We start from the raw sequence: 13,178 nt of genomic DNA, 5'->3' as shown, positions 1-13,178 counted from the left end.
GCCTAACTTAAATAGTTGCCTATTGTATAATGATTTCTTTTGGACAGGTAGGTTTGGGTTTTTTTTTTCTCTAGTGGTTTCACAGTCACTCAAAGTAAAGACAATTCTATTCTGTTCAGAAATATGAAGCATGCTATTTAAAAACACCTGATTCAGCAAGTTCTATCAAGGATAAACTATCCTGATCTTCCTCATTATTTTTAGCCACTTGTACTACTCATGCTGTATTTTAAGCATGTGTTGAAGCTCGTACATTTTTTATTTCTTTATTAGCTAAAAACATTAAAGCCACGCTAGGCTCTGGACAGGTATATTCCAAGAGCAATGACTGCAATTATTTAAGGGAAAAAACAGTGATTTTAAGGATGTTTTGCTTTTTGAAAGACCTGCAAACCTAACAGTTTCCATAGTGAAGATTATTTGCCATGTCAATGCCTTCCTCCATTTTTAACACCTTCTACGTTCAATGAAATTTACTCTGTCTTGACTGAAACCTTTTAGCTATGGAGTCAAACAGGATAAATACGGCTTAGATTTATATATACACTAGTATACATGCATGAGTCAATGAAGCTCTGCGATATTTAAAACACCTGGGACATCACTAGTCATGATTACATGCAATACATATCCACAGGACTACACCCTCACAGTCCTATCTTTATCACAAGATTGTCCTATGCATAATTTTGATGAAGGGAATTAAAGAGTGTTTATTCTGTCATTCTACTCATTGGGGTACAGTACAGAATACCATATATACCTAACTTCCTCAATTCCAAAAGAAATTAAAGCAATTAAAAGTACTTTTAAAACACAGTCTTCTCTAGGCTACAGTAGAAAGAAAGAAATTAGTCTCTGCTCAAACCTGAGTGGCATTTTCATACTTTCTTTTTTGAGTTTGGTTTCAATTATTTTTTTTTTTTTTTAATCAGCTCTGCTGTCGTAAGAAAGACCTGTAAAAATCTCTAAAAAAAAAAAGTTACATCACTGGTAGAGATACAGTGTATACACAATCTATATTAATATACACTAAGAAAAACAGTGCCAGTTAGAAGTTGTGCAGATGCAACAAAAAGCAGTTGTTGTTCTCCTTGTTTCTTCACCATATGGTCCCAAGAGAGAAGACAACACTAAGAGACACACACAGCTGATGCATTTTTTCAGCTTGCCAGGTATGTTTCCCACCCTTCGTAGCCTAATCATACATACCCTCTTCCTCCTGATTTGCACACAAATCTCAATTCCTGTTTAGATCCCATACTCTAGGTTTTCAGCACTACGCTCCCTAGACGTGAATTTTCTGAACAGCAACGGGTGAAACAATTGACATTAGTTGCACTTCTCACCAAGAAATCCTTAAGAGTTTGTGAAATAAGAGCTCAAGCAATTTTGACCTTAGCTGGTTACCTTAGCTTGGACATGCCCTCATAAGGAAGTCACTATCAGTTTCTGAACTCCTACCAAAATCCCATACAGAACTTGCTTCTAACTTTGAGAAAAATCCCATGCTGGAATAAAGTCATAACCAAGAAGCTAGACCTGTGTTGATTTGAGCAAAGTTGGCATGAGTTGCACAAGGGCACAAGGTGAGAGGAAAAAGTCAAGTACATGATTACCTGCAAGGAGATCTGCTTCCCTCTATGTTAACCTAGACTGGATGCACACTAACTCAGCTTGAATTTGACCTTCTTCAAAGGCAACATTTATGGTCTAAAACCTGCTCCAAGCTACTGGCTGTCACATTAAGCCAAATCTAAACAAAAAGGTTCCTATTCAGGGCCTTGAGATTATATGGTGGATTAACACACAAAAGTCAGTCATCAGTACTGCACACAGATGCAAGCACACCCAAGGTAACAGATCGCATACACAGAAGCTATCCCACTCCCCGGCTGTAGCCTACCGTGCCTTTATCCTGAAGGCACATCATCAGAGTGCAGACGTCACCCGTTGCTTGATGGTTCACCAGCACCATGGCTTCATCTTCTGACACTGCTTTAACATCATCACCCCATTCCACTACTATTAAAAAAAAGTAAAATTAAAAGGTAAATTTTACAATGACCATATGGAAATTTTACTATCAACAAAACAAAAAACCCAAAGACACCCACACCCATACAATTATAATAAAGAAACCTACACGCTACATGTCAATTTAAATTGGCACATAGCATAAGATAGGAATATTAGCAAGACCATTTTTCCAAGCAGAGGGTATCCAGCTTAGTTTTAAATTGCATGCACAGAGTAAGAACAAAACAAAAATACTCTACTAGAACATATGCACAGAGATTGATCTTTTTGTGTCATTACACTATTCTATATTTAGGGTCTTAAAATTACATAAGCTTTTGACGCAGCTTTGAAATTCAACTGTCTCACTTCATTAGATTAAAAAAAAAAGCATATTGTCAAAACAGGTTTTTGTTGGTTTTTTTTAAACTTAGAAAGTTTGTTTCACTTCTACACTTACTATTATTAAACTACTCTGGTAAACGCAAAACAACAAACCTGTAGTTGGATCATTAGGTTTAAAATGCTACATTAAACCAACTCAGTAATTCAAATCTAAACAAGCTGGCTATAGGCAAGAAAGTGGGTTCAGAAAACGCTGCTCAGATGACAGAAACTATTAGTCACTATTTTGTAGACCAGAAACCAGATACTCCAGTGGCAAGAATAATGTCAGGAGGAAGCTACAGCTGTCGATCATCCAACATTTACACTGACTAGCAAAAATATGCTGAGGTGAGGAAAAGGAGTTAAAATTGCTAGTTCCATCATCACAAAGTAACTGAAGAGAGAGAGACAAGACTGCCTCCCAAAGAAGAACGCAGGGTGGAAAACTAGAAAAAACTCTGTTGTAAATTAAAGAGCAGAATACATCTAATGCTGTCACTGGGGCAAAGAGACAAGCAAGTAAAGTCCGGCCCTCTTCAGTAAAACGGATTGTTATTGCAATGCAGGGTAAAGGGAAAAGATGGGCAGGCAAAGTAGCTCTATGAAGCTGAAAAGGAAAAGTAAGATGTATTGCCCATGCATGTAGGATATGATTATTTTTCTGTTCAGTATATTAAGTGGTTCTTACTGGCTATTATTCTCATTTCTGACATCAAAGGAAATATTTCACCTCCACTACTGAATCTTTAATACTGTTATTAACAGGTCTCCAGGCAGTGAACAACTCTCGTCACAGGACAATTAATTACTTTATTACTATCCGTCTTTTAAGCAGTGGTTTAACTGATGCAAAAGCAATAGGCTACACACTGAAGACAAGAAGCAATAACCCCTGCATAGCTTCCCTGTCCTTGCAGAAATCCAATTAGCATCACACCTTTGAAAACTGCCACTTCTATTACTTTCTAATGGCTCCCAAATTAGTACTGAATTGAGCCTTGAACACAAAGTAAATAAATAAGATGCTGTATTTGGTCACAAGTAGATAGGAATAGACTAGAGATATGAAGGTGGGGAGGACTATTCACTCCATAATGTTCAACCTCCTTTCCTTTCCCTGGGCAAGCTAAGCACAGATCCTTTCTTATTTTTCTCAACATGAACTTGGAAGATCCCCTTTATCGCTCCTCCTCAATTGTGCAGATTGCCTCCAATGCCCTCTCTGACCCTATGGAAGTTGGAAAATGCCTGGACATGGCAGTCATTGTTGACTGTGCACCTTCCTTATCAAGTATTTCACATATCTACCTATGGCAGTACCCCCCAAGGCAAGAAACTAAGATGAAATAAGAATTGTTTTAAAGGGAAATGAATCAACCGTATACTGATTTTGAAATTATTTTCACTGTTTTTATTAAGTAGCCAATATACAATAGTCTTACTGAACTGTGGCTTTCCAAAAGTAATAAAAACTGAGTACAAAATACATTAAGCATCTGCAAAATAAGGTTTCTCACAAGTAGCTAATTATTTCCAAATAAAATTATTTTATTTCTAGATCACTCAGAGAAAAAAAAAGGATTACTTTACTATAGATACTTCCCTGGAACCTATCAATTTATACTACTAATCATTTCTACTGTAGAGCAGTTTAAAAATCTTCAGCAGTTTTTAATCTTCAAAAATGTTTCACAGATCTAATTTTCTGAAGGATTAAAATAAAGTTCATGACAAAAATGTAAGCCATGAGAAGTAGCATGCAATTGAAAACAACTAAAGAGGAGAACTTACGAAGCTTGATTTGCTACAAAAAAAGTACATTTTTAGCATACTAGATGAAGACTAAGGGCTGACTTTGAAACTTTCAGCTAGGCCCCAAAGAAAATCAGGAAAAAAGCTTCTGCTGTTACCTAGAGTATTTTACCTACTCATTAAATACAATAGAGGGTAAAAACACACAACCAGCTTACAATGCACTAACAAGTTTCAGCTGAGAAGTAGTAAAAAGGTAGGCTCTGTTATCCTACCCCAAATGCAAGGTAAAAAAAAGAGTCTGATTTAGTTCTTTAATTTATTTACTCAATTCATTTTATCTATCAATTGGCCAGGCTAATAGCTCAACTTCTGTGGCTCAGCTGACAGGTAGTAAGTTATTAAATCACAGTGATTCAGCTGGACATCTTCTAGTTTCTTTTCCCTCTGTCATTTCTCCTCAGGCAATCAGGCTGTCTCTTGTGCTTAATAACGCTTTATGGTCAATTGATTGACCTGATTATCAAGGAGAAAAGAATCAGTTCGTGCAAGTCCTTCACAGAGCATTTCTGGATCGGAAATAGAACAGCAAACCACAAAAGTGTGCAGAAAAACCACTGCCATTACCACAATTTTTTTAAAGAAGAAGAAAAACCCTCAAATATCTAGAATTTTAAGTTTGCAGTGTCCCTTTAAACTCTCAGTGGGGGGAATAAATACTCGTCTTCAATTTTCTCACCACTGAAATATTCAAAAGGAGCACTTTTTGCTTTAAGAAATACTTGTGCTATTACATTCTTCCGCTGCAGTTGGAAACATTCAAATCAAAACCTCAGCTGCATGGCAGCAGAACCAGGCACACTGCTTTGCTCCACTGTGACAAGACAAAAACCAGCTCAAAGACAAGTATTTGTCACTCAGGGGCCTGAAAACCAGCAAACATTCTTCCATGGCTTCCTTCTATTGCCAGGACACATTTTATAAGGATACCGGTTCTGTGTCTACAGCCTCGCAATAGTTAAGATTTCTGCAAATGCAGTTCAACATAGTGAAGTAACATATAGGAAGGAAAGAGCAGGAAATCAGTTTAACATGGTAATTTGAAATCACCGTAGTCTCGGTACCAAGAAAATCCAGTAATCCTGATTAGTAATGTCATCTTTTACCCACAAGATTGAGACAGAAGTGGCTTAGCTGTAAGAGATACTTCATTTGTGATTTAGTGTTGTAAGCAAAAGGCTTCTCCAGGAAAAGATGAAGACAAGTTCACTTGCAATTGCATGCACCGTAAGACAGAAAGATTTATCCTTCTCTTATAACAAGAAGTCAAAGATGTACACAAGTCTTTAAAACATCGAGAAAATATTTCATATAATGAGCTGCAAACCGAGCTTTTTACGAGCTAGTCCTTGCAGACCTTAAAGAAGAAAATGAAAGCAATGAAAGAGTTTTTTCCACATTTTTCCTGAACTATTACACATCTAAATATGGCTATTGAGAGTTCTCAGAACACGTGGCTGCTTTGTAACCATGTACTTAACATAACTGTGTGCATGTAAGCGATGCTATGAATAAATATACAAGCACTTTAATTGCAGTATGTTATTAGGCTGGGCGAATGCCTACTCAGCTAACTAACAATTCAGTAGATTTATTTTATACTTTTGAATATACCTGACAAGAATGGCAGTCTAGTATTCTGTGCAACTGCCTAGCAATTACTATGAATGACTTTTGATACTGCATTTTAAAACTTCAAAAGTGTTCTAAAATTTTTGACAGTCTTTTCTTCTTTATGGTTAATAGTTTCACTACAGCGTGTGCCGTAAGAATCGGTATAAATTTTATTGGCATCTTAACAACTTAAGTTCTAATGAATACTTGGGGTTATTATTTCAAAACGTATTGAGTTTAACTTCTTATTGCTCCACTGAATTGGAAAGCAAAAAAAAAAAAAGCCTCCTCCCAGAATTTCAACAGCCATTAGGAAGTGGGCAGTGAAGGAACTAGATGAAATTCTCATACTAGCATCATCCAAATCTAAAAGCTACCATATTAATCCCATAAATAAAAAACATGAAAAGACTGATGCTTTATGGCAAGGTCAGGGAACCTCTTAAGTGTTCTAATCACAATTATTAAAAAATCCCAAACCCATAAAACAGCTAGATAAATCACCTGAAAGTTATGATATATGTAAACATAATTGATTTGGATTTCCACTTTATTTGCCATTTAGATTTGAGCCTACACACAATATTCACAACCTTCTCTAGAAATTGGAGAAGTCAAGAACTTTTACTCCAGAATCTCCCACTCCTTAGTTTATTTTTCTCCTGATCGCTTGTAACCACTTGCATCCACAAGGCAAGACTTTAAGAAAACCTATTCCAAGAAGTTGCAGGTTGGCAACACTTAGAACTGAACAGTACCACCTTTTGTCAATCGCTTGAAAACCTTCAGAAACAAACAGCATTATTAATGGAAAGCCTCCTTTGCTTCCTCAAAAGCCACCCTGTTTTCTAAAAGAACAAACATTATTGTTAGGTATTCAATAGTGACCAACTCATGACAACCAGGTTTCTATGTTTTAAACATTCCTTCTCATATTCAAGCATTTGAGTCTGGCAAGTTGCAACCCTGCTTTACTGTTATTCACAAATGGCTTGTCAAAGCATGTTTCAGCTGGAGTAGCTATGTGCAGCTGTTAAACTCATTTGTCTCTCCTTTATAGATGGGATTCTTTGATAGCTGGCATTAAGAAATCCCAGAAGTGATGCCAGAGGTTAAATATTACTTAGCATGCCTAGACCACATTAAAAAAAAAAAATGAATAAAAGACATGCTAAAGGTGCTTTTTTCCCCTTAACAAAAAGGTTAAAGGCATTTGTCTCTGCAAATTGGTTGCCTACAGTGAAAAAAAGGAAAACAAACAATGGACTAAGCAAACCAGCATACAGTTAGGTTTTTTACATTAAGTGCAGATTTTAGGGTTTGAAGACATTTAAAAACACCTATATAAAATCAGACACATACTATTGGACAGAGAAAAATAGCTCTTCCTATCCCACCCATTCCTTCAAAAATTCATACTGCCAAGGAAACCTTCATACATTTTCTTTAAGTACACACAACACGTACAGGTGAACAATAAAAGTACAATCCAGAAAAGGAGGGAAAGAACATGCATACAACATCATATAGCATTAAACACAGCTTCATTTAACATGTTATCTGTCTTTTTCTATTAAAGAATGTACCCTTACTAACAAAAGTATCGTCAATTTCAATGCTATTACAATATACATATCTTAAGGTGGTAAAAATAGTTTCAAACAAGATTTTGATACCAAAAAAGCATCTTTTACAAGCTAACTTGATTCAGACTTTTATGATGATGATAAACTGACCTGCACCAAAAAATTTTTCCTTTTAATTCCATCAAGAAAAATGCTTATCATAGAGAAGTCAGAGAAGAAGCAGCAACTGGGGAAGAGAAGCCTGCAAATAAAGGGAGATTGTTCCTACAGTACATGTTAATAAACCATGGCTGGATTTAAGATGTCCCAGTCATCATCTTCATTTTTCTGTGACAAACCATTTTGCAGACCTCTACACTTCACTGTAGGAAACAATGCACATTTCCTTTAGCTTTCAGTTCCATTCTTCTTAGCTGCCACCCTTTCTTTCTGCAGTTTACAGACAGATCTGCTTTGTGGAGAAGAGGACTTGAGCAGTCACAATATTTATGCCCTAAGTCAACTCACACTCTTACTTCAATTAACTGACAGTAAGAGGTGTTAAAAACAGGAGACTTACAACAGAAATGCCCTGGCTCTTTCATCTTTCTCACCAACCCAAGAAACATGCTTTTCCCTAAAGCACAGCAGCTCCTTTTGGAAATAGGCCCTAGTGATGACTACTTTTGAAGACTGACTTGATTTTCCTGGAGTGCACGTTCAAGACCTCATGGGTACATTTTGCTTGAGTTCTATAATTCGATGGCACAAGAGATGATGCTTGTGGCTGAAGAGAGGGCTCCTTTTACCCATATGTGACTGAGAATCAATAAAAGCAAAACCTTAGCTCACCCTCAGCAAAGCAAACTTCTTCCACCGATTTCAGTACAGGCAACATAATTTCAAGAGCTTCTCCATAATTATGCTAGGCAAGCAGTTTATATAAGAAAACTTTTAAAGTTAACAAATTCTGTCAGGATAGACAAGCTATGCTCACTACAGGTATTTAAGGAATCATAGATATCTAAGATATCTTAAGTCTTACAAGAACGTTTCTTTCACTGGACATACCCTCCACATTTTGCTGGAGGTCTCCAACAGCTACTTTATTCTGCTTCTACAACACTGTTTGAATTATAGAGGCACTGAAGTCCTACAGCTCATAGTTGAGATCATCCAAACTGGAACCCCAGTCGTACATGGTGGTTACTGCTTCCAAGGAGCGGTACAAGACAGGCAGTGTTCATAGCCACACAGGCAAATGTGGACTGTGAAATGTGAAGACTGCGATTGATGTCAGCTTTCATGACTATACTGGTAATACACTGCAGCAGCAGAGAAGCAACTCCACTGTCTGTTTTGGTGCTTCTATTATTAGAAAAGCAACTGCAAGACTGAAGAATGGGATGGAGTGCTGAAATCCTTTTGAAGTACCTCGAGCTCATGAGTCAGACCACTCGCAGAAGGAGCAAGCTGTACAGCACATTCCTCCCTGGTGACAGAAAATACATTAACTACCCAGAGGAACATCAATGCATTCATGAACTAATATCCTAATGCTCTAATACCTTACATACTCCAGATGTTATAATGGCCAGAAAAACAAATCAGTTTGAAGCCTAGAAGAAGGAGAAGCAAAACAATGGGGCAGTCTCAATTTTTTCTCCTCATGAAAGAATACTTTTTTCACTTTTAACACACAGGAAATAAAACATCAGAACAACAAGTAAAGTTTATTAAGGGATACTGAAAATCAGAAGTTAAAAACAATCCTAAGAAGTTTCAAAGTATGCACAAAAAATTAGCTAGTTAGAAGCACACTGTCAACAAGGTCCTAAAAATACAGAAGAATCTGAACCGACAGTAAATATACTTCAGATTAACTCCTATCACTACAGTTTATATTTAAAGCTGATACTCAGTACCATTTTCACCATTCCTAGTTACACTGTGGAAAGAAACACTGTCAATCTATGTTCAAAAATGTTTACTTCCAACATCAAATAAAGACAAAGTTTACAGGACTGTCTTTAAGATGACCATAAACCAAAACCAGGTATATAAGCTAGAAGATGAACTCTTGCCTTTTGCTGGTTAAAAGCTTCTAAACACTGTGGGGATGACGAAAAAAGCTGTAACACCCTAAGTGACAGAAGCAAAGAAACATATTTCCCTAAAACAAGCATTGAAGAGACTCTGAATAGAAGGATCTCAGCTAAGTTGTTACACGGAGCAAGACAGGATTTGCAGCTCACTAAGACTGGCACAATTTTACATGGCAAGAAACCTCCTTCAACTATCACTGGGTCACAAGACAGCTTGTATGAAAAAATGTCCCAAGAAATTTGGTCCACAGATGTTTTATTACTCCCTAGACAGATACTACAGATTTCAAAATTTTAAGGAGAAGAACCAAGACATACAAGTTTTTTTACCAGTTTGCACTTTCTGTCATTCAACCCCAAGGCCAGAGACAACAATGGAAACACCACAGTCAATCCCTCAATGCAAAGAGGTCCAGCAATTGCCTAAAAACACCCCTTTTATCAAACAAGGCTGTGGGTCCTACATTTCAGTCTCTTTATCTACAAGGATAATTTTTACAAGTGAGAAAGGATTCTCACCACTCAAGCACATGACTTTATATACTAAATCCACAGAACACTTTTCCATTTTTTTAAAATGCAAAAGTCAAACCCTTGCAGTTTCACCGGTAACACTAATGTTTACTCTTAACAAGAAGGTAGCCTAACATCGAATTTGCATAAGTTGATACCACAGTTTTAAAAGTCCTAGTCAGTGTATCGTATATTGAAACTACAGTATTTTAAGAATGTTTACAGTTGAAAATACATCCTAAGCTCAAAGAAATTTATATCTGCAAGACTGCTATATGAAAAACAGACTGACTTTTCTAGAATTAAAAAGAAAAAGAGGAATTTCAGAATACAACACCATTACAACAATTCAAGCATGTTTCTCTTTGTAAAACGTTAAGTACCACAGAAAAGCAGTGAGAAGAGGAAAGAGAGTTTCTTTTCTCTGATCAAAAAACATACCAGTGCAGCTGGGTAACTAAAAAATGCTACAAATACAGAGCTTGCTATTATTGTTACCCTTATCACCCTTTCAGGCAAAGAAGAGTTGGCTGTGGCTCTGTATGTTTAATAACTTGAACCCAGCAGGTTACTACAGTACTTTACCCATACTCGACTGCCCCATCACTGCTGCTGTGCAACTAATCAAGCAGGAATAGAGCTGACAAGCAGGGTCTGACACATCAAACACCAACAGACAGGAACGAGTCAATAGAAGTGCCATGGCGTTTTTGTTTTTATTTTCCCTTTAAAAACTACAGGTATCTTTAAAAAAAATTCCCATCTGCTCCGTAAGCTGGAGAACTTGTTCCCTCCTGGATTCAAGTCCAAAAAAGTCAGATGCAGGCTTTCCCTCTATATATATCTGAAAAGAATGAGAAATAAAACAGGAGGGAAGAGGAAGATTCATTTAGAGCACAAAAAAAAGGGGTAAGCTAGTCTGAAATTCAGTATGTCAACACTGGGACTTGAGCTTTAAGAAGGAAAGCTGTAGGAGAGAGATTCATCACCTCCAGCAGCACGAAGCCCAGCTGGAGGCCTGTCACTAGGGTTGTACCCTGGGGGTCGATACTGGGACCAGTACTGTTTAACATCCTCATTAGCAGCAGCCTGAACAGTAGAACAGAGTGCACGCTCTACAAGTTTGCAGCAAGCTTGCAGACAATGCAGAACCAGGAGGACTGGCTGATAGACCCGATGGTCATGCTGCCATTCAGAGGGATGCAGACAGGCTGGAGAAATGAGCCAACAGGAAACTCAGAGAGTTCAACAAGGGGCAGTGCTGAGTCCCACACCTGGGGAGCAGCTTTGCAGAAAAGGCCCTGGAGTCCTGGTGGACAAGCTGACCACAGGCCAGAAATGCATCCTCATGGCATGGCAAACAGAATCCTGGGCTGCATTAGGAAAAGCACTGCCAGCAGCTGGAGGGAGGTGGTCCTTCCCTTTGCCCAGCACCGGGGAGGCCACATCTGGAGCACTAGGTCCAGTTCTGGGTTCCCCCATAAAAAAAGAAGATGCAGACTTACTGGAGTGAGTCCAACAAAGGGCCACTAAGATGTTTAAGTGACCAGAGCATCTTTCATACAAGGAGAGGCTGAGGGAGCTGGGACTGTTCTGCCTGGAGAAGAAAAGGCTCTGGGGGGGAATCTTACCCATATGTAAGTACCTCATGGGGGTGCAGGGAGAGGAGTAAAGAAGACTTAGCCAGACTCTTTCCTGCAATATCCAGTGACACGCTGAGACGCAATGGGCACAAATTGAAATACAAGACACCCACATCAATACAAGGGAAAAAAAAAATTTTACTATAAGAGTGGTCAAACTCTGGCACAGGTTGCAGTGAGGTTGTGGAGTGTCCATCCTTGGAGCTATTAAAAACCTGACTGGACATGGACCTAGGCAACCTGCTCTAAATGACCTTGCTTTGAGCAGGGGGTTCAACTATATGATCCTCAGAGGCCCCTTCCAACCTAAACAATTCTGTGATCTACAGTCTGATACCAGGAGAAAAAACACAGTGTTAACAGAATTCTTTCTTAGTGGATACCTTCAACTACAACAAAACCTACAATTTCATCCTGCAGCATGAAAAGGAACAGCCTTTACAGTCACAAATCACACGTTGCAAATACAAACTGGCAAGGTTTTTCTGTCTTGCTGCTGCAGAACTGCAGCAAAGACATAAATTTGAAGGATAGTTCAAACCTTAATATGGAAGAAGCAGAATATGATTCACCTAGGATCATCAGACTCAGGAAAAATGCGGGACCAGTAACCAACACCACAAACTTGAGGCAATGACGCATTTTAGCCTGAATAAGCCATTGTGTTCACTGCTATGAAGTCCTGAGATCTTCATCCGAAGACAGAGATCTTCAGATCTTCAATTTTATCTTTATCTGTATCTTTAGCTATGTTACGAAATATTATGGCAAATTAAACTACTCTATTGAGACAGTTTTGTCTGCATGTCAAACACAAAGTATGCAAGCAGCTATATTCAAATTGAGCTACTTTTAGTTACTCAAACACCAAGACATTCAAATTACTACTTAACACTCAGATACAGTTACTGACACCTACTTAAACATAAAACTTAGAGTAGTAACAAGTAAACAAAAAAACTCCAACGTGTAGAGTGGGAAGGTCTCAATTATTTCCCCTACTATATTTATCTAAGATATTTCTTATTTTTCCTACTTTGGGCAAGTTGCTGTAATACTTGAGAAGCAAAAGACAGCCACTGCAACATCATGTGAGCATCTGTGCTGGTGAAAAAAAAAACCAAACAAAAAACCCCCACCAAAACAGAAGGGGCAAGCCCGCACAACCAGAGCTATCAGAAGAAGATGGGATGATGGGATGATGGGGTAGCAAGCACCAGTTGGAGCAGAATGAATCCTTATGGAACTCCAGTTTGCTATGCTGGAAGACCTGCTGGGCAAGTCTGGTTGGCCCAAGGTGCAAAGCATAACCAGCACGAGTCACCTAAGTTACCTTCAAAATTGCTATGAATTTCTTTTTAAAACAAACAAACTTGTTAGGCATGTTGTGGTCTTTAAAGCATAGCAAGCATAGAGTTTTGTTGTTTTAAAGAACACTATAACATGTTAAAAACATGTAAGCCCCCATTCTTCCCTGTAAGCTTAAGTACAAAAGAGAAAGACAAATGTCCTCATTACAA

The 13,178-nt window shown here is 38.0% G+C and overlaps 1 protein-coding gene across 2 annotated transcripts in view; it reads right to left on the bottom strand.

Annotated features, from left to right (window-relative positions):
- The window catches only part of LPGAT1 (lysophosphatidylglycerol acyltransferase 1), a 68,027-nt gene that overhangs the window by 37,231 nt on the left and 17,618 nt on the right, over nucleotides 1-13,178 (bottom strand). For both annotated transcript variants that reach the window (XM_052805418.1, XM_052805419.1), the window contains one exon: nucleotides 1,907-2,025. In XM_052805418.1, coding sequence (XP_052661378.1) covers nucleotides 1,907-2,025 — 119 coding nt within the window. The remainder of the gene's footprint in view (nucleotides 1-1,906; nucleotides 2,026-13,178) is intronic.

The sequence above is a fragment of the Harpia harpyja genome, chromosome 13, assembly GCF_026419915.1.
Source record: "Harpia harpyja isolate bHarHar1 chromosome 13, bHarHar1 primary haplotype, whole genome shotgun sequence".
NCBI classification, from domain to species: Eukaryota; Metazoa; Chordata; class Aves; order Accipitriformes; family Accipitridae; genus Harpia; species Harpia harpyja.
This window is presented reverse-complemented; position numbering and strand designations above follow the sequence as displayed.